General features: G+C 39.3%; 1 protein-coding gene across 5 annotated transcripts in view; it reads right to left on the bottom strand.

Annotated features, from left to right (window-relative positions):
* KCNN2 (potassium calcium-activated channel subfamily N member 2) overlaps nucleotides 1–1,647 on the bottom strand; it is a 71,135-nt gene extending 69,488 nt beyond the window's left edge. For 4 of the 5 annotated variants that reach the window (XR_002464905.2, XM_021524996.3, XM_021524997.3 and 1 more), the window contains exons 1-2: nucleotides 1,546–1,647; nucleotides 117–1,315 (exon numbers count right to left, since the gene is read on the bottom strand). Coding sequence is in view for 3 of the 5 variants with exons in the window: in XM_021524996.3 (XP_021380671.2) it covers nucleotides 117–1,315; nucleotides 1,546–1,567 (1,221 nt within the window). In the remaining 2 variants the exon portion in view is untranslated. The remainder of the gene's footprint in view (nucleotides 1–116; nucleotides 1,316–1,545) is intronic. The other variant, XM_077790465.1, reaches the window with a different exon arrangement.
* Between the last annotated feature and the right edge of the window lie 16,971 nt (nucleotides 1,648–18,618).

Here is an 18,618-nt window from a genome sequence, read left to right as displayed (position 1 = left end):
CCCCACCGCCACCCCGGCCCGGGGAGGCACCGCGCCAGCGGACAGCGGGGACGCCACGGGACGGGGACGGGGCGGGGGCCGCGGGCGGCGGGACCGGCTGCTGCCCGAGCTGGTACCTTGGTGTAGGCGCCCCAGGAGAGTTCGGTCTCGATGACCATGACGACGATGCCGAACATGCCGAAGATGAGCGCGTAGTCGCTGAGGCGCTTGCGCTTCTCGAAGAGAGCCCGTCGGTGTCCCAGCTTGTAGCCGATGTTCTGGTTCTTCTTCTTGCTGGACTTGCCCCCGCCGTTGTTGGAGCTTGCCGTGCCGGGGCCGGGGCCGGCGGAGCTGTACAGCGCCAGGTTGTTGGAGTTGTTGTGTTCGGGCTTGGAGACCACGATCTCCGGGGCGGCGGGGCTGCCGGCGGCGGGGGCAGAGCCGGCGGCGGCGGGGCTGGCGAGCGGCGCCTGGAGCGGCTGCGACTCGGAGTCCAGATCGTGCAGGTTCCTACGGGACGAGCTCAGGTTGCTGAGCGGCCGCATGACGCCGCCGTTGTACCTGCAGCTGCTCATGGCTATTTCGGTGAAGGGGTTGCTCTCTCGGCGCTGCTGCTGCTGGTGATGGTGGTGGTGATGGTGATGGTGATGATGATGGTGAGTGCTGCTGCTGCTGACACTGCTGCTGGGGCTGGCTGCCTGCTGCTGCTGCAGGCTATGGCACTGGTGGTACTGGGAATATTGGTGAGGCTGTCTGGACGCGCCAGCATGGCTGGACGGGGTGAACTCGCTGACGTTCAGCTGGCTGCCGTGCCGGGAGGAGGCGGCGGAAGACAGCGGCGAGGAGTGCGTCCGAAAGGCGCCCGAAAGCGGCGAGGAGGCGCGGAGCAGCAGGGGCAGGTTATCCCCCGCGGCTGCCGCACCAGCCCCGTAGTAGGCGCAGTTGTTGCACTGGAGGCACGGGCTCTGCTGCTGCTGCTGCTGCTGCTGCTGCTGCTGGTGGAGGAGGCTCTGCTTGTCCTGGCCGTGCTGCTGGCAGTGCGGCGGCGGCGCCGGCGGGCGCTGCTGCTGCTGCTGCTGCTGCTGCTGCTGCTGCTGCTGCTGCTGCTGCTGGTGCTGCTGCTCGGGGCCGAAGCCCGCCGGGAAGTGGCGCGGCGGGTCCATGCCGGGGCCGTTAAAGCCGCAGGAGGACCGGGCGGTGGTGCACCCTGCGCAATGCGTGACGGTCGGCAGGGGAGCGTCCTGCTGCCGCCACGACGGGCCCATCCCGGCTCCCGTAGAATCCAGCCGCCGCGTCCGATTGGTGGGGCGCACCAAAACAACGGGCATCACGTCACCTGGCGGGGCGGGGCGGCCGCGCCGTCAGCGGGGGCGCGGGGCCGCCGCGCGGGGATCCCGCCCCCGCCCCCGCCGCTCAGGGCTGCCCTCGCCCCCCGCCCGCCCCGCCCGCGCCGCGGAAACCCGGGGCTTCCCGGGGGCGGGGAGCGCTCCCGGCCTCTCCCCCGCCCGCCGGCTGAGGGGCTCCGCCGCGGCTCTCCCCGGCGGCTCTCCCCGGCTCGCTACTCACATCTGCGCCGTCTCCGGAACATGGGCGCCGCGTCGCGCTCCGGAGCTGTCCAGCAGCGCCGCCGCCGACCTGCAAAACACAGCGCCGGGCTCGCCCGCCGCCCGCCGGCCCGGGCCGCAGGGAGCGGGCAGGGGCCGCGGCGCGGGGCGGGGAGCGCTCCCCGGCACATGCCGGGCGGCGAGGCGCGGCCGCTCCGGCCGCTCCGGCTGCCCGCAGCCGCAGGAGGGAGAGGCGCGGCCGGGCGTGAGGCCAGCGGCAGCCGGGGGTGGCTCGGGGGCTGGCGACCCGTGCTGCCGAGCCGGCAGGAGCCGTGCCGCGGAACGGGAGCGGTGTCACTGAGTAGCTCCCCTCCGCCCCCGGCTCTCTGCCGTGCACTGCCTGCGCAGTCCTGAAGTTGGTGGTCTGCTGCCATTTTGCTTTTTCCCTTTTTTTTGCCTCCCAAGCCCCCACTGAGTAATCCGCTCTGGCAGCTCCGTTAGGCAGAGCAATGTCTGCACCAGGTAAAGTCTCTTCTCTGCATTTATTTAAGGAAAGATTATTTGAGGAAAGAACGATGACAATGGGAAGTGATTTACCTTGTTACATCTGTCATTCCTGTCAACTCTCCGCCAGGCAAGACTAGAAGAGGTTTTTTTTTTTGTTTTTTTGGTTTTTTTTTGTGTGTTTTTTTTTTTTTTTTGCTTGGGGTTTTTTTTTTAATTTTGGTTTTTTTGTTTGGTTGGTTTTTTTTGTTTGTTTGGTTGGTTTTTTTTGTTTTTCCCAGTCAATATTTCATAGCATGGAAGATTCCCTTAAATCTGTAATTTCACAGCAATGTTAAAGACAATATCCACCAAGCCTTTCTAGGATAAAAGCCTGCATCCTTGTAATTTCTGTGTCTCCTGTGACATTCAATTTCGTTTGAAACCCTTAGATGAGTTGTAGGTTAGAAAGATGAGTGAGGCAGTGTCATTAACAAAGTTTTAAAATATGCTCTGTTATAAAATTTTAATTAATTCCTAATCAAGATGTAGCTTTTAAAGCAAGTACATGTATCACCCACACAATGAAACAACCCTCACTAATGTAGTAAATATCATGGGCTACAATATAGATAAATTATTTAGAGACAGCCCAAAATTTAGTTATATTTATACAGCATGTTATTTTGAAAAAACATTCATAAGTGGGAATATGTGTGATACACAAAATCACAATGACTTGTGATGAACAAAAATCTGTTGTACTACCAAGTTTTGAATAAAAATCCACACACACTTCATTACACAAGTGATAAAATACTTTAGTTTATAAGTTACATGGAAGTGTATCTGGATGCTTAATATTGCACTAAGTTCCCTGAACAATGGTCAAGATAAAAGGTGCTTTTATTCTTAAGAATGAACAGGCTGTTTATCACAGCTTCAGAAAAAACACACAGCTTTTTTTAAAAAACATGATGTTGTAATTCTGCTTATTCATTTTACCTGTGTTTTGAAACACACGTGAATCTCAGGAATCTTTGGAAATTGAAATTCCAGGGAACCTGGTCTTCTACTATTCTGTAAATAAAAGTCTTGCTGAAGCATGCTTTCAAAATACATGTTTTGTGAACTAATTAAAAATAGATAGGCAAGGTTTCATCTTTCCTGTTCTATTCAGGCTGTGTCCTTAATTTTGCTTAAAGGTACATTCTTTTAAGCTTTCATTTTACCAGGAGATAAATTCTCATGACCTAGTTTACCTTGAAAAGCCTTTTAAAAAATTTGTAAATTTCCATGTTTTATTTAGAAGTCACCGAGGCTCTGTCCTGTAACTTCATCTACTCTGATCATGGAAGCTTATATTAGAATTGTGAAGAAGAAAAAAAAAATATTTTTAAGGTCTTGTTATACTAAAATCCCTGGTATCTTTGTGCTATGTGGGTATATTATTGCTTTTACTTTCTATTTCATAAATAGAAGTCACAAGTCCCAAATGTTATACCTGTGTTTCTGCTGTCCATTATTGTTTAAATACAGACAGTGCTATTGCAAACTTTTAGATATTTTGTCTACCTTCTTGTTTGTTTCATTGTAGAAATAAAAAAAATGAATATTCCCATGTCTAACACAAGAGGTCATACTCATCACATAGCTTGCTAGAAAACTGATAAACCAGGTTTTCACTTTAGTCTCATTGTGCAGACTGGGATATTTTATAACAATTTCAAGGTATAAACTAAGAATTGTGGAGAGTTTGCATTTTCAGAAATAAACCTTCCCTTCTGTGGCATGATTAATGAGAAAGAACAGAAAGTAGCTATTTGTCCTACCTTCCATTGCTAAACAATTTTGAAGTTCATTTTCTAGTGTATTTGTTTTCAGAAAAAAAAAATCTACTCATCATGGGAACTTATTTGTTACATTCTTTCTTACCTCACTTTATTTAGTGTGGCAGCTCGGAACTGCTCAATCATGCTAACGTGGTAACAGTGAACACCTAAGAAAGAAACATTATCTCTTTGGGGTAAAGCTTTGGGGTTTTTCCTATTGTTTCATTATATACTGGGTGGAACTGCTCTTACTGATTGTCATAAAGCCTGTATCTGCTGTGCCAAAAAGGGAGAATCTACACGAGTATGTTTACATGCATGTGCGTGCATGCCTTAATATAAACTAAGAGAGAAACAGTTGCTGCAGATCTCACTTGATAATTATGATTAATGGAGATATTTAAAAAACAGATTTTTTTTTCCTAACCTCACTAATTGCAAGAACGAGATAAATACTGCAGAGCAGTATTGAGCTAAACTGTATTAACAACAGGACTGGAAACACTACAGACACAAGAAAAATTAGATTTTTTGGAGTATAAAAACCGCTGTAAAATATTTGAAGTGACATGTATTGGCTGGTCATTTGAAAAGCTCACGTAGCAACATGCAATGAAGATACAACACCTACAGGCTACAATAAAAGATATTAAAAAGATACTTTGGCTGTTACCCTATTGCCCCTAGTCCTGTTGCCAAACTCCGGTTAAAATAACTGAAAATTCTGCACTTATAATAAGGTCAAATATGTAGAAAGACAGTAAATAAAAGTAAACAAAACAGAGGGAAAAAAAAAGTCTTGGAAATTCCATTCTCAAAGCATATTCTCCACAACACCTAGAGGTTTTAAGAAAGCAGCAAAGGAAAAAGCCTTGTCCTTTTTCAACAAACAGGCATTGCAGATCTCAGTATTACACTGAAAGGTGTCATTCAGTGAAGACAGAGTCATGTTAATAAAAACAGAGGTAACACCAGGGTGATCTAGGGTAATATAACATCATTCAAGGGTATCTATACAGCAATAAAAATGCTTTTGAGACCATACAAAATGACTGTGGTGTAGCTGCTGAGATGATGGGCATGTAAACTAACTGTATGAACCATGTGTGTAAGTTACCTTTTCCATGCCATCTGGGAGAGCTTTTACCCACCACACCCCTCTAACTTTCACCCCAGCAATGTCTGGTGTCATGTAATCATATACCCTAACTGGAATACCACCTGCATAACTATGGTTATTTCAAAGACCTTTTGATAACGTTCCACATTAATGGGACAAGGAAAATAGTCTGATTCCATACAAATTTATGTATTAGGAGGATGAATTCTTTGCTGTTTCTACTTTTGATTTCATACAATTAGACTAATTTTCTGCACTTCTGCTTCTCCAGCAACACCACCAATGGAAATGAAAGTCTACTCCAGTTTAAAACCTCCTTTTGTAATTTGGGATATGTAGGAGGTGGCACATAAGGACACTGGACTGACAACAGCTCTAAAACAGTAAAGAAAGTTTTCAAGATGGAGGATGTCCTCATTCATATGGATGTAGCTTAAGAAATATCTAGAATTGTTGCATGCCCTTCCTCCAGTTAAGGGGCATTAAGGGATGGGGGTTAATTTTTTTTACTAACATCAATTTTTATTTTTATTATATATATTAAAAATACTGAATGTAATCCAAAGAAAAAACCCAAAAAACTTGTAAAAGTATTTCTTCACTTAATGGACTTTCCATCTTTTCTGGATTTTTAATAGTACTTGAAGGTCACACAAATCTAATGACTTCTTTTCTTTCCTCTGCTTTTTTTTCATTATCAAGGGATGCTGCCAATTTTAAAGAATTTCATAGCTAGGTAAATGCATCAACATTAATACTGTTTTAGCCAGTGATACACATGCTCAGCGGGTGACTTTTAAATTATGTTTTATCAGACTGCTTTTTATTATTTTCACAAATTGTTGCAGTTTTGTAACTGAACTCAGATAACTCAGTACATGGTACTAACATGGTAACTTAATGCAGTTTATTTTCTATTTCAGCCTGTGCAAGAGCACAGAGTGACTTTTAGCATGTATGGGATTATCAAGTGTAAGAGTTTACTTATAACTTCAGAATGTAGTTTTTGTAGCATTTTGACCTCTCAAATCCAGTGAGATAGCACTTACACCTAAATATAAGATTATTCCTTGCAGAGGTGGATGTTAGCCATGCTTTTTCTCTCTGTAAAATATGTCATCTGTGATTCATGTAGCAATTTGTTCTAAATAATTACATTTGCCCATGTTTTAAAAATAAGATCATTGGGTATTTTTTCCATAGGTACTTTATCATCAGCGGTACATTTAGCTTTAAGAACAGAATTGCTATAGATTTGCATTTTCTTTGTTCAATTTGGAAAGTTTCTTCAAGGTTACTTAATAAAACAGGTTCCCTTATTAGGCTGTAAAATGTGAAAGATGGACGTTGCTTTTATCAGGTGTGTATGAATGCTTTCAAATCTTTAATGGTAGGTTATTCTAGACAGTAGCCCTCACAATTCAAAAGACATATAAAATGCAAAATGCTTGTGTTTATTAAGAGATTTTTTTAATTGTTTCTGCATTCGTGATACCCTGAAAGACTGCAATTTCCATAACACATTCAAATCTCTTGTCACAGAAGGCTGTTTGTTTAGTGCTGTCATCATCACACCTAAAGTTTTATGAATGTGCTTATTGTACACACAGGTATCAATGTATGTTGTGGTCCTGCTCACAGAAATGATCTCTTTAACAAATCTGGAAAGCTTATGCACTTGCAGAACAAATGGAAGCTGGGAAAAGATGAAAGCAAATGTTCAATTTTATGTTACCCGCAGTTACACTTCCTACTCAGTATACACTGGGTTGTATTTATGTGCTTGTTTTCCTAATTTATTAAATGGCTTGTTTGAGAAATGAGTTCAGGAAGAGCATCTCCTTCCTTCTTAGTTAGCTATGTCTGCAGTGCTTTATTTTCTCCCCTCCTTTACCTTTCACATTACCCCTCCTCACCCTTCCCTACTGCAGAGGAAACAGGACACTCTACATTACTTGAAAGCACTTCTGAGGTGGAATAAACAGGGAAGCATTTATTAAAGTAGGGAATTACTCAAACAACCTCTGCTTCAATCTGGTTCTGGCTGGATAAGCTGTACAACTAAACAAGTATTTGAAGTGATATTCCAGAACTTGATGGGAAGTTTTACAAAATTTGCATACCCTGAAGTATAATTCTTCTCACTTCTCTACTTTATCCCTCAGTTCAATATTAGTCCACCAAAACTTGTTTTTGAGGAAAAGACTAGAAAGTATTAGTTATCAAAACTAATTTTAAAGTGAAAGGGCTTAAAACATTTGTGCTGCTTTCAGGTAGGGAAGAGTTAGTTTTCTTCACAGTGGCTGTGTTTTGGACCTGCGCTGAAAACAGGGTTGATAATAGAGACATATTTTTGTTATTGCTTAGCAGGGCTTACACAGAGCCAAGATCTTTTCTGCTGTTTGTATTTCCACACTGGTGAGGAAGTTGGGAATGCATGAGAGGCTGGGAGGAGACACAGCTGGGACAGGTGACCCCAACTGACCAAAGGGATTTCCAGACTATGTGACATCATGCTCAGGAAATAAAGGTGGGAGGAAGAAAGAGGAAGGGGGAACATTTGAAGTGATGGCATTTGTCTTTCCAAGCAAGCACTACTCATGATGGGGCCCTGCTCTCCTGGAGATGGCTGAACACCCTGCCTGCCCATGGGAAGTGGTGAATTAATTCCTTATCTTGCTTCATGTGAGTGCATGGCTCTTGTTTTCTCTGTTAAACTGTCTATATCTTAACTCATGAGTATTCTGGCTTTTTACCCTTCCTGATCTCTTTGTGATCTCACTGATGGAGGACTGAGCAAGCAGCTGCCTGGGCCTTGTTGGCTGGCTGGGGTTAAACCATGACAACTTTTCACATGAAATCCTACTCTATTCAGAAAATAGAATTTTTATAGAATTACAATTAATTGCTTCCACATGAAGGTATATTGCAACCCAATATATGAGATTAGTAGCTATTGTATTAGCAAAGTGACATTTAAAAATATGTATAACACAGTAGAATACTTTAAAGAGTCTGGATAACCAGACAATTTCTCAACAGAAAAACTACTTTTAAAAAAATCATTATTCTTTAATTAAAAATTATTATTGTTCACACATTCAAAATGTATTATACATTAGAGTAGTCTGATGCAAACATGCAAAATACATAGACAGTGTGATTTCTTCACCCTGACTAGTATTTTAGATTCTTTGTCTTTTCAGAAGATCAAAACCAAGATCAAAGTGGAAAAGATCTTCCTGTTTTAATCATTAAATATCTGCTATTACTGTTACAAAGTATGGCCTGAAAGTTCCTAGAAAATTTTACTAATATTGAAAACTTATCAATGTTCAAGCCACTCTGAATAAAACTAGCTTTTTTTCTGTCTCAAAGAAGCCTGTCAGCTAGAGTAGAAAGCCTTTCATAGTAGGAATCCATTTTCACTTTTGAGATCATTCCTGCAGAATGATCAAGGCACATAAGTGAAAGACCTTCCTGTACTATCTCAGGAAACAATAGTGCAAGTGACAGTGTTGAGAGCAACAAGTCGCTGAAGTGTTACACACACTGACAATGAAAAGTATTTTCAATAATAGAATTCCAGTATTCAGGATGTTCTCTGACTGGTAGAGTGGCAATATCTACGAGCACCTCCATGTACCTTCTCTCTAGGCCCTTGATCCCCACTCTGGAGTTTGGGGATGTGGATTACAGGGTTTAGCAAGCCAGTGTGCAGAGCTTCAGCTAGTCAGAAGTGTGAATATAGGACAGGGACATGATCACAAACCCAATGCTTAACCAATGATTCTATTCAGAACTCTCTTCAGATATGGTGGGAGCATAATACCATCAACCATTGTGTTCACCACTTCAGTCTAAGGTATATGTATCTGGATGCCCTTTGCTTAAACACAGCAAGGAAGAAGTTATTTTCTTTTCTGCCAGTCTGGATGAACACCATCTCAGAAAGCAGGTGCTAAAAATCAAGTTGTATTGTAACTGAGGGAAGAAACAGCTCCCTTACAATTGTCTACTTATGAAATTTGAGATGATTCATCGGGTCACTGAGCAGGAAAGGACACAAGTCATGTGTCTAGACAAAAATTAGTCACTCTCATCAAAATAGGAACAGGACCCCACCCTCACCTCCACCTCACAAGGAGGTGCTGAGAGGCTTTTTATCAGGAACCTCTCCAAAGTAGTATGAATATACTCATCAAATGGCAGCAATATCTAGTGCTGTCCCCTTTGGAGGAGCCAAAGGAACCAGTTGGTCATTTCCAGACTTTCTCATGATCAGGCTTCTACATCTGCTTCAGGGCACATCATAAAGCTACTTTTAGAGTTGCCCTGAAATGTTGAGGCTTGTATAATATTTGCTAGAAATTTCTGACAATCTCTGGGAGTTTAATCTGATATTCAAAGATAGCTTATGCTTTAAAACATGCCAGCCTGTAGTCACCTGTAGTGACCTGTAGTCACTGTTATTCTTGCATGTTAAATTCAGCATGTTATCTCTCCTAGGTATGATACGTATGTGGGAAAAGGGGGATTCACTACAAACTAATGCCATCAAATTCATTTGTCATTCAGCTAATATACATATGTCAGTTTATATGAGTTTTTGCATTGCTGCCCTTCTCATGCACAAGCTACATAACTGACAGGACAGTTTTTTCAAGAGGTGGAGCTGCTATTTGCTGCTAATTTAAAATAATTAATTTTAAGTCTCTGTATGCATTCTTTACTTACTCTGAAGAGTCACTTCAGCTTTGGCAATTTCTTTTTAACTTCACCAGGATTTTTATGAATTGTGATTTATGAGCATATTTTGCATAACAGAAAAAGGAAAAAAAACCTTTTTGTTTTACTCAAATATCCACAAATTTTATTTGCAAAATGAAATGTGGCATTAGTGAAAAAAACTCATATTATAAAAAGTTTGTCTATGTTTATTCACAAAAATAAATCAATAAAGCCCATCTCTGTTTCTCAAACAATCACCTGTAAGCAGTGCTTGCATATCATCCCCTTTTCATGTACCCTTCTGTGCATTAGGGTATTAGAAAAGAAGGTTTTTCTTATCCCCTTATGAGGGTGTTAAATTTAATGTTGAACAAGAAAATCACAGAATGCATTCAGGCCTTTGAGGTCTGGCAGCTAAGACTTGAAGGTGAACATTGTCTTTTCTGCTTCTGCACTGATGAATAGTATCTATCCAATGCACAAAAATACTAAAAAAGGTGGCACAAGAATGTCTCTGCTCAGGCCAGTTTGTGCTGCCCTGTGGGGCTGGATCTCCCAAAAAAATGCAGAAGTTTGCAAAATTCTGGGTGGCTTAGTCTAGCAGAAGGATTATGGAATAAGGAAGAGATTAATGACACCTACTATGAAAATATGTGTTTATCTATTTTCTTTTATTTGTGTCCGCAAAACCTCTTTCAGTTTCTAGTTTCATCAGGGATTAAAAAGAATTCCTAAACCTATTTTGATGTGCACATAAATTGCCTAATTACTCTGTGGAAAATAAACTATTCAGTTTTACTCCTTCTAGTCTAGTTCAACTGTTTTGAGTGTAATGCTTTAATTTCTACAAGCAAGTATTTGCAGAGATCAAATGTATGTGTCAGCTAACATTTGCTCAAGTCTTTTTACAGAAGTGTCTCTTTGCACAACTAAACATTTATTTTGTAGATGTAGTCCAAAGGCTTACTTTTCAAAACTGTCCTAGAAGACAGTGGCAAATGTAATTGCAGATTCTAAGTGAGAATGATAGATCTACAGCAAGTGAAATACAGGAGGCATGAGGAGGCATTAATAAAAAGACATACAACTATAGGTGTCATTTTCTAATGAAATATAGTGATTTACTTTTGCAGAAGGGTGACTGCTTTTGATAGGCACAAACTCTGCCAATATGTTTGTATCTACATATGTACTTGTGTAATAACAGAGCTCTGGGCAGACTGGGAAGGTGGGCGGTAAAGTACTGGAAGTGATTGCACAGTCACACACTGAAGGGAAGAGGGTAATTTCTGCTTATTATGATGCAAAGTGTGAACTTGCATGAAAATGTCCTCTAGTATGCTCATAAACAATTTCCTTGTAAGCAGGTAAAAGCCATTCAAGTAGAACAGTATTGCTTACTGGTCTCTGATCTGAAGTATGAAACTGACTCATGGCAGCAGAGCTAGAAATAAAAACAAGACAGCAGTCACTGTGAAGGAATAGTGGAACTATACAGATGAATTATGTGAGGTGGAAAGAATGGTAATGAGGGATAAAAAAAGCTGCAATTCCTAAATAGATGTGACAGAAATGTTAAAAAAATATCTGAGACACAGGGTTTGAAAAGGGTGGTTAAAAGAAGAAGAGGTGATGTTTTGGACTGAAATACAATATGTACACAAACAAAAATTGTCTCAGTTTGAGTGTCACCGTATCTGAATTTCTTAAAATGCAAGAATCCCTGTAATTAAATGCCAGTTTTCAATTCTGGGAACACATTTTATCTATGTAGAATACAAATACCATCTTAGCCTAACTCCTGAGCTGTGAAAACTGGCATGCTGGTGTAAAGTACTTGCTCTTTTAAGAATAGTCCTACTACTGAAAATACCTTGCCATTTTTACAAGCTTGATCTAGGTCCTCAGCAGATGATGGAGGTGGCTGACATGTCCTTCTCAGCTACAGAAAGCAGATAAGGCCTGTGAGCACCAGGACTGTCCCCCTTTGTAATCTGTGAGGAGAAGGCAGTGTCTAGACCCCAAGTTTAGGAGAGTATCCCATCTCTGATAGAAGCTAAGCAGACATTTGGTACATGGATGGTGCTCAGGACTTGGCAGTAGATAAGGGGACAATCCATTCCCCTTGCTAGGGCACGTGTTCAGCCTGACTTTAAATGCTGTGGGTGACAGAAACCTGGTGATTGGTGTGGCTGGATCATCAAAGTGGAGCAAGGAAGCAGCTCTGCTTCTGGCAGGAGTCCCTTTCCAGTGCATCTCCAGTATGCAGCAGCCTGACAGGATGTGCAGACCTGTCTGGTCTCAGATGTACCCTGTAGCAGTTTTGGCAGTGATTGCAATGAGATTATAGGTTGGATCCCTCTTCCAAGGTCTACTATTTGAAACACTAGTTATAAATCTAAATTGATACCCATCTGCCTTCTAACCTCTCTGACTTTAGAGATCAGACTCCCCAAGATAATAATTTGTAAAGGTTCATATTTTAGGAAAAAAAAAAACCAATCCCATTATAAATTTTGAAAAATCTTTCTAATATTTCATTTAGTTGCTGCTAACTTTTCTGATAAGAAGACACAAAAGGTCTAATTCCTTTTATTCTTGTTGCATTTTATTTTTGGGGTCTTTTATTTTAAAAAACTGCTGTTTTATAACATTGTGTTTTACAAGAGAAGCCCACTCAATAAAGTTAAGAAGTGAGAAGTCCATGTAGTTTTTTCTTTCAAAAGTGTTTTCAATACATGTCCAATGGAAATTGTCAATTTCTTAGTCACACTTAGAAGGGAAACACTGTCCTTGAGAAGGAATGTCCAGATCAGCATTTCAGAGCAGAGCACTTATTGATGTGTCTTCAAAGTTATTAAGCTATTCTTGTTATTCTTCATCCTATTATTTTTGTATACATCTTTATCTGTGACAGCATACTGAAGCTGTTCACTGAGTAACCTGCAGTGATGTCTAATATTCCCACCTCAGGTGATTTTGTAAAAGAGCATTAAAAATTCTTCATTTAATACTACATTGAAGCAGTAGTTTCCTAAGGTTCTTAGTTTTATATAATTTGTTGAAACCAAGTTTATCTCCAAAGTCCAAGCAAAGAACACAGGATTAGTAATGATGAGCTCATTCTTAACATCCTCTATCCTGTTAAGGCATGAGCAAAGATTAACCCAGTTTACTTTTCAGGAGGCTTGTGAATGTTCATGTTTTTAAAAAGTACTTGTCACAGAGCACAGTGGTCAAGGGGACAGATTTAGTTCTGTTATACCTGTGAAGAATATGACTCAAGTACTCTGCAAGTTATGTCAAACTATTGGAGTTGGTGTGACAGATCTTTTGGAACTTCTTGACTGATATATTTTGCTGAACTGACAATTATATCACATGCTTAGCAATTCTAAAAATGAAGTCAATTACTATTGTGTTACCAGATTTGGTATTCTTTCTTATTTCTAGTACAAGAGTTTATTTTTCAATACAAAGTAGAAGAGTATTCCAGCCTGAAGAAAATACTGACAAAGTGTCAACACGAGTTCATGTGATTTCCCCTTAGTGTAAAGACTTTTTTTTCTAAAATAATATCAATAAGATACATTAAAAGTAAACTATTGGAATTAAAATAATTCAGGAAGAAAAGTAAATACATGAAAACAGTCATTTAATAATTAAATCAGATGCCCAGGAAAACTGGAGACTACTTTCTCAGTAACAATACCACAGTGCACACAAATAAGCCATGTAGATGAGAAGAACTTTCAAGGAGAAATATGAAGAACTCTGCACAATATTACTGAGTTTGTCCAGCTGCTGTACTACTCTTGTATTTCTGTGTAAAGAGGTTGCAAAAAAATATTTATTGTGTGAGCATGTTAATGAATGAAACAGGCAAGGAGATTCAAAGCATAAAATTATGTCTACTTCTTATAGGAAGCAAATCCTTAGTTTTGGTTTGTATAGTTGCCTGACACAATATAGCTTTCTAGGAATGTCCAGGAACAGAATTACCTGATAACAATTTTGTGTAATTCTAGAAATTTCTTCTGCTAAAGTTATCCCTTTAAATCTATTTTACTAAAGAGAGTCCTACTCATTTTGACAAACTAAAGAATATGAAGGAATGAGATCACTGATGAACCTCAGAATATGAAGGAGTGAGATCACAAGATGAAAAACAACAATAAGCATTTAACTCTAAATAAGCAGTTAATAAATAAACATGAATTAACTGTTTGCATTTTTTCCATGGCTCCTGCATGTAGGAATAATATTTATTGCAATAGCATTTCCAGTTGATCATGGAGGTAAAGATACATATTTTACAGTAATATAAGTAAAACTTCATTATTTGTCTAGTAGAATATCAGCATTTTTATAACTTGATAAAAAATCATTTTTTTGTCTTAGTTTTCTCTGAATCCTTGCATGCCTGAAATATCTCAAGAGTGAAGTGTTTAAAGGGTGATTTTTAGCCACTAAATTGCCCATCTCCTCTAGGTTTTTTTTCAGTGAGCCAAAGGAGCACTAATGTATGACCAAATTGGGATAAAGATGTAATAATAATTCAGATACTTGAGAAATGATAAAAGATGAGTGAAGCACACAAAACTACTGGCAAAAGAAGGAACTATCAGAAGAGAATCAAAATTAGGGTTAGTTTGCAATCTTATCTTTGTAAATGTATTTTTTAAAATTTTATAATTTAATTTGAAAAGGTGCTCATTTAAGGTAGTCAAATATTACATATCCTAGAACACCTTTTTCATTTCAGGCTTTGCCTCTTTTGAATAACTGCTCAGTAGCTTGCATAGTGTAAGTTTCTGCTTCCAGAAAATGTCCTAGTAGATGGATTTCTTAATCATAGTTTGCACTGTCTCTCACCTAAGTATATCTTAACAATAATTTCATAAAACTACGAAATCTATTATTCTAGGACATAAGTGATACTTAAAATTGTTAACCAGTGAAACCCCTCATTTGCGAATACAGACTTTGCTCCACAGAGCATCACTTGACCTCTGTGACCTGAATTCGGGGTTCAAAAGCTGTGCACCACATCAGCAGTAGTTGTAAATGCTGTATTTCTCAGCACTATAAGTGTTCTTGGGTATCTAGCTACTAATATAATAGGGACCCTTTACCTGCTGATTACCACTTGAAACTTTACCTAATATATTTGAAGAGTTAATCACCTAATTGTAAAATAGAAAAGAAACACCTGAGCCTAAGCTAGCCAGCAGGCAGCTGCTTTGTGAGAGATAATGGCACTTAAAGGAAGTGAGATACTACCACACAGTACCCAGGATAGATCCCACATCCAAGCTGCTTCCTGGGGCACAGGATTCATCACCGCTCCCTGCAAAAATGGAGAGGAGATGAAAAAAGGACAAACTGGATGCAGAAGTGCCTGTGCAATGTTTCACCTGCTCAGTGCATGCCCAAGTTGAAGAACAAATAGGACAATATCTCCTTCTGCTTGATGAGTTTTAATGTGCATCTCCTAGCTCTATGCTTTAGCCACTAACCTAAAGGGTTTTCTGAAATAAAACACTCAATAGAATGAACTTTAAACACTCATTAGTACAGGGATTGGAATCCAGGTTTCCAAGTCCCAAATGACTTCCTCAGCCATTAGTCTGAAGAGCTTTGCAGTGGCTATTTAATTATTCTGTTCTACAGTAAGAGTAATTGAAAAAACCTTACCCTGTATTCTGGCAATTAGTGATTCTGCTCAATGGGATTTAAAATTTTATCACACAGAAGAGGTTTACAGCATGGTCGCTCACATGCTAGGGGACACTTCTATCTCCTAAGATTATTAAATAAGTGAGTTTGTGGAAACAGGTAGTATCGCCTCTGTTTTGAAGAGAACAGTGAGAGAAGATAACAAATTATATAGCAGGTTGCAAAAATGTCCAGTGGAGTTGGCCATGATGGTGAAACAGAGGTAGAAAAAATGCTTAAAAACAGTTTTAGGCAGATACAGACATGAGCTGGATACTAAGCTGATCATTATATGTAAGATTTTAGTCCTGGGCATTCCCAAAAACGAATGACATGAGAATTTAGCTATTAGAAGGGAAAACATCTATAAAATCAAGCAGTAGATATAATAAAGACCCCAAAGCCTTGGCTCCTGATCTTACATCTTTCACCTAGTACCCCACAAAGAAAAAGATGGATAGTTTAAATACCTATCCTATATTGGTTTTGCAGTAAAAGAGGATATACTAAAAAGAAATAAAGGGGGAAAATATCAGCCAGTGCTTATAAATGCATCTCAAGATGAAGTAGCTGCATTGCTAACTGCAGAATATATAACTTTTTTCTAATGACTACATCAACACCAGACAGCTGGCAAATGCCTAATACAGTGTGAAGGTTCCTGGGAAGATATGTGACACTACAGACCAGTAAATCTGATGTTAGATCTGCAAAAATTAGTAAGAACTATATTAAAAGATAATAGTAACACATATTTGGATTGATATGAGTCTGGGAAAGATTAAAATCTTTTCTTCTTCCCCCCAGCAGATGTCTTGCTAAAAATTCAATGGATTTCCTTGATGAAGTTAACACAATGCTGTTAACAAGGGACAAAGATTTAATATGTTTGGATTTTCAAAATCTGTAGAGAACTCTGAAATAAAGTTGTCTTTTCAGTAATGTTTTGGGATGATTACTAATTTTTACCCAAGCATAAAATTTTTCTTTAATGTTAAAATAGACTTTCATGTGGCAAGAGCACAAAACTTATATTTACTTAATCATTTAGTGAAGCAAAATACCAAGTCATCTCATCAAAGCATTTCAAACCCACTGATTTCAACAGTTGTGTTTTTTTCTCTGCATAAACACTTTCAAATTTTATCTGTAAGTACTAAGAGGATGCATAGCACTCCAGACAATCTTACTGCTGTTCCATCAAGGCCCTACTGTAAATAATTAAAACAAAGGAAAATGGCAGCTGAATATGAGAAAATTTGCCATAAAATACAGCATATTTTTCTTTTTTTCTGTTTTGAGGGTATAAGTCATGTGGCAGCAATACTCCTGCTAAGGTGGCTAGTTCACTAGTCAATAGGCAAACTGACAGACTCCTCTAGCAAACTATCCTGGTAAATAAAAACTGAAAAATATTTTTTTTTTTTTGCTTAGATTTTAGAGGAAGACTTTTCACATTATTGAATTAGCTGGATAAAGGAGCAATTCTATTTTAAAGTGAAAAATATGTAGCTTTTTATCAAAAGTGATATTTCCATCCGAGTGAGACACATAAAGGTTTCTCCTTCCCTCTATATGTCTTTATTCAAGCTATAATTATGCCTTGAGTTTTATACCTAACTATATGCAATTGCAGACTGATTTAATTTAGAAAAAACCCAAGGTAATGGAGGTCAGAGGGACTAGGGTCCTTGAATCACTTTTTAACTGACAGCTGGTCAATAATTTTTATGCAACATTTTCCTTTCCTAAAGGAATCTTATACCTAACAATTTTGTCATGAGGAGAAAAATAATCTCAAATTTTAGGATTTAATTACTATTCCATTGTAGTCTATCATCCTCTTCATTGAATGGAATTTAGGAAGCAGTTTTAGCTGACTATATTGATTTCAGTAATATGAAGAGGAAAGATACAGAAGGATTATTGAAAGAGAAAGAACAGCATTGACAAATGCTGATCTTACAAAAGGAGAAGTTCCTCTGTAAAGAAGATATTAAGTTAATAGAAGAAGTAAAATCTTTGTATATTAATTTCTCCTTTGAATCCTCTGTCTTCCATCTAACAGGAGTAGCATTAGCAATCTACATAAAAATAATGTTACTTATCTCATAGCCTTCAAAATGTAAGAAAACTAAAGAAGAACTGTAGAAATTGAGCTTCAACATTTGCAGCTGGACTATATATTGCCAATCTATAAATACATAGAACATTGGTTTTTATTTGCTTTGTTTTTTTGTATTTCCTTACATGGCTAGGCCAAAGAGGAAAAAAAATCTATTTTAGACTTTGTTACAGCTTTTGCAGTATAAAGTTTGTGAAAAGGTTGTTTTTCTACTTCAAAATTGCTTCCCACAATATTTGTACTTTGCAGATGAGTTACAAACCCAACTTAAGGGAAAGTGGTTGAAAAATACTGAGGCACCAAAGAGCTGAATAATTCTTCTAGTTCTCTTTTTCATAAATTAAATTGGGATCATGAGAACACAGCGTAATCGGGGAGGTTATCCCATCATATTTATATGCACACTTTCATTGGTCTAGTTCATCAGCGTGCTTCCTCATAAGTGTTTGCTGAAGAACTTAATTTTTTTTATATCTTTGGAAATAATTTATTTTTTTCAGATATGAGTATAAAATATGGTTCTATTAATTCTTTACATATATACTTGACACTTTAAACAATGTCTTGGTCTTCAGAAGTTGCTGGAAATCCAGTCTCAAGTATCACACCTTGAAAATTTTGAAACCACCAAAAGCAGTGTTTCCAGAGTCATTGCAGTCCTGTGAAAATCTTGGACTTTTACCTGTTCTATGTAACTGCTGCTTATGCAAGGAGAAATACCTGTATAAATCAATGTATAAAGTAATCATATAAAATCCCTATGGGGACTGTGTTTGAGCCTTCTTTTTAGTCCTCTGTTTTCTGAAGAATAAAAGACAAATTCCTCACATGAAAATCAAATATTCAGTAGGATCAAATGCCTCTAAGGGTAAGTAAAATGATATTAATATCAACAGATGATGAAACAAACCTCTGTGTAGAGTGGTATCAGCTGCCACGTTTAGCTGCCACATCAGAGTGAGCCACTCTGTCACATTTAGCATACAACGTCATGAAGCCACTCTGGTATCACAGTTCAGATCATTGCAAAAACTTTGCTTTGAGGTAGGGGAATTAGTCTTAAGCACTTAGGCTTCCTGCACAGGT

This window comes from Lonchura striata, chromosome Z (assembly GCF_046129695.1).
Source record: "Lonchura striata isolate bLonStr1 chromosome Z, bLonStr1.mat, whole genome shotgun sequence".
In the NCBI taxonomy this organism is placed as follows: Eukaryota; Metazoa; Chordata; class Aves; order Passeriformes; family Estrildidae; genus Lonchura; species Lonchura striata.
This window is presented reverse-complemented; position numbering and strand designations above follow the sequence as displayed.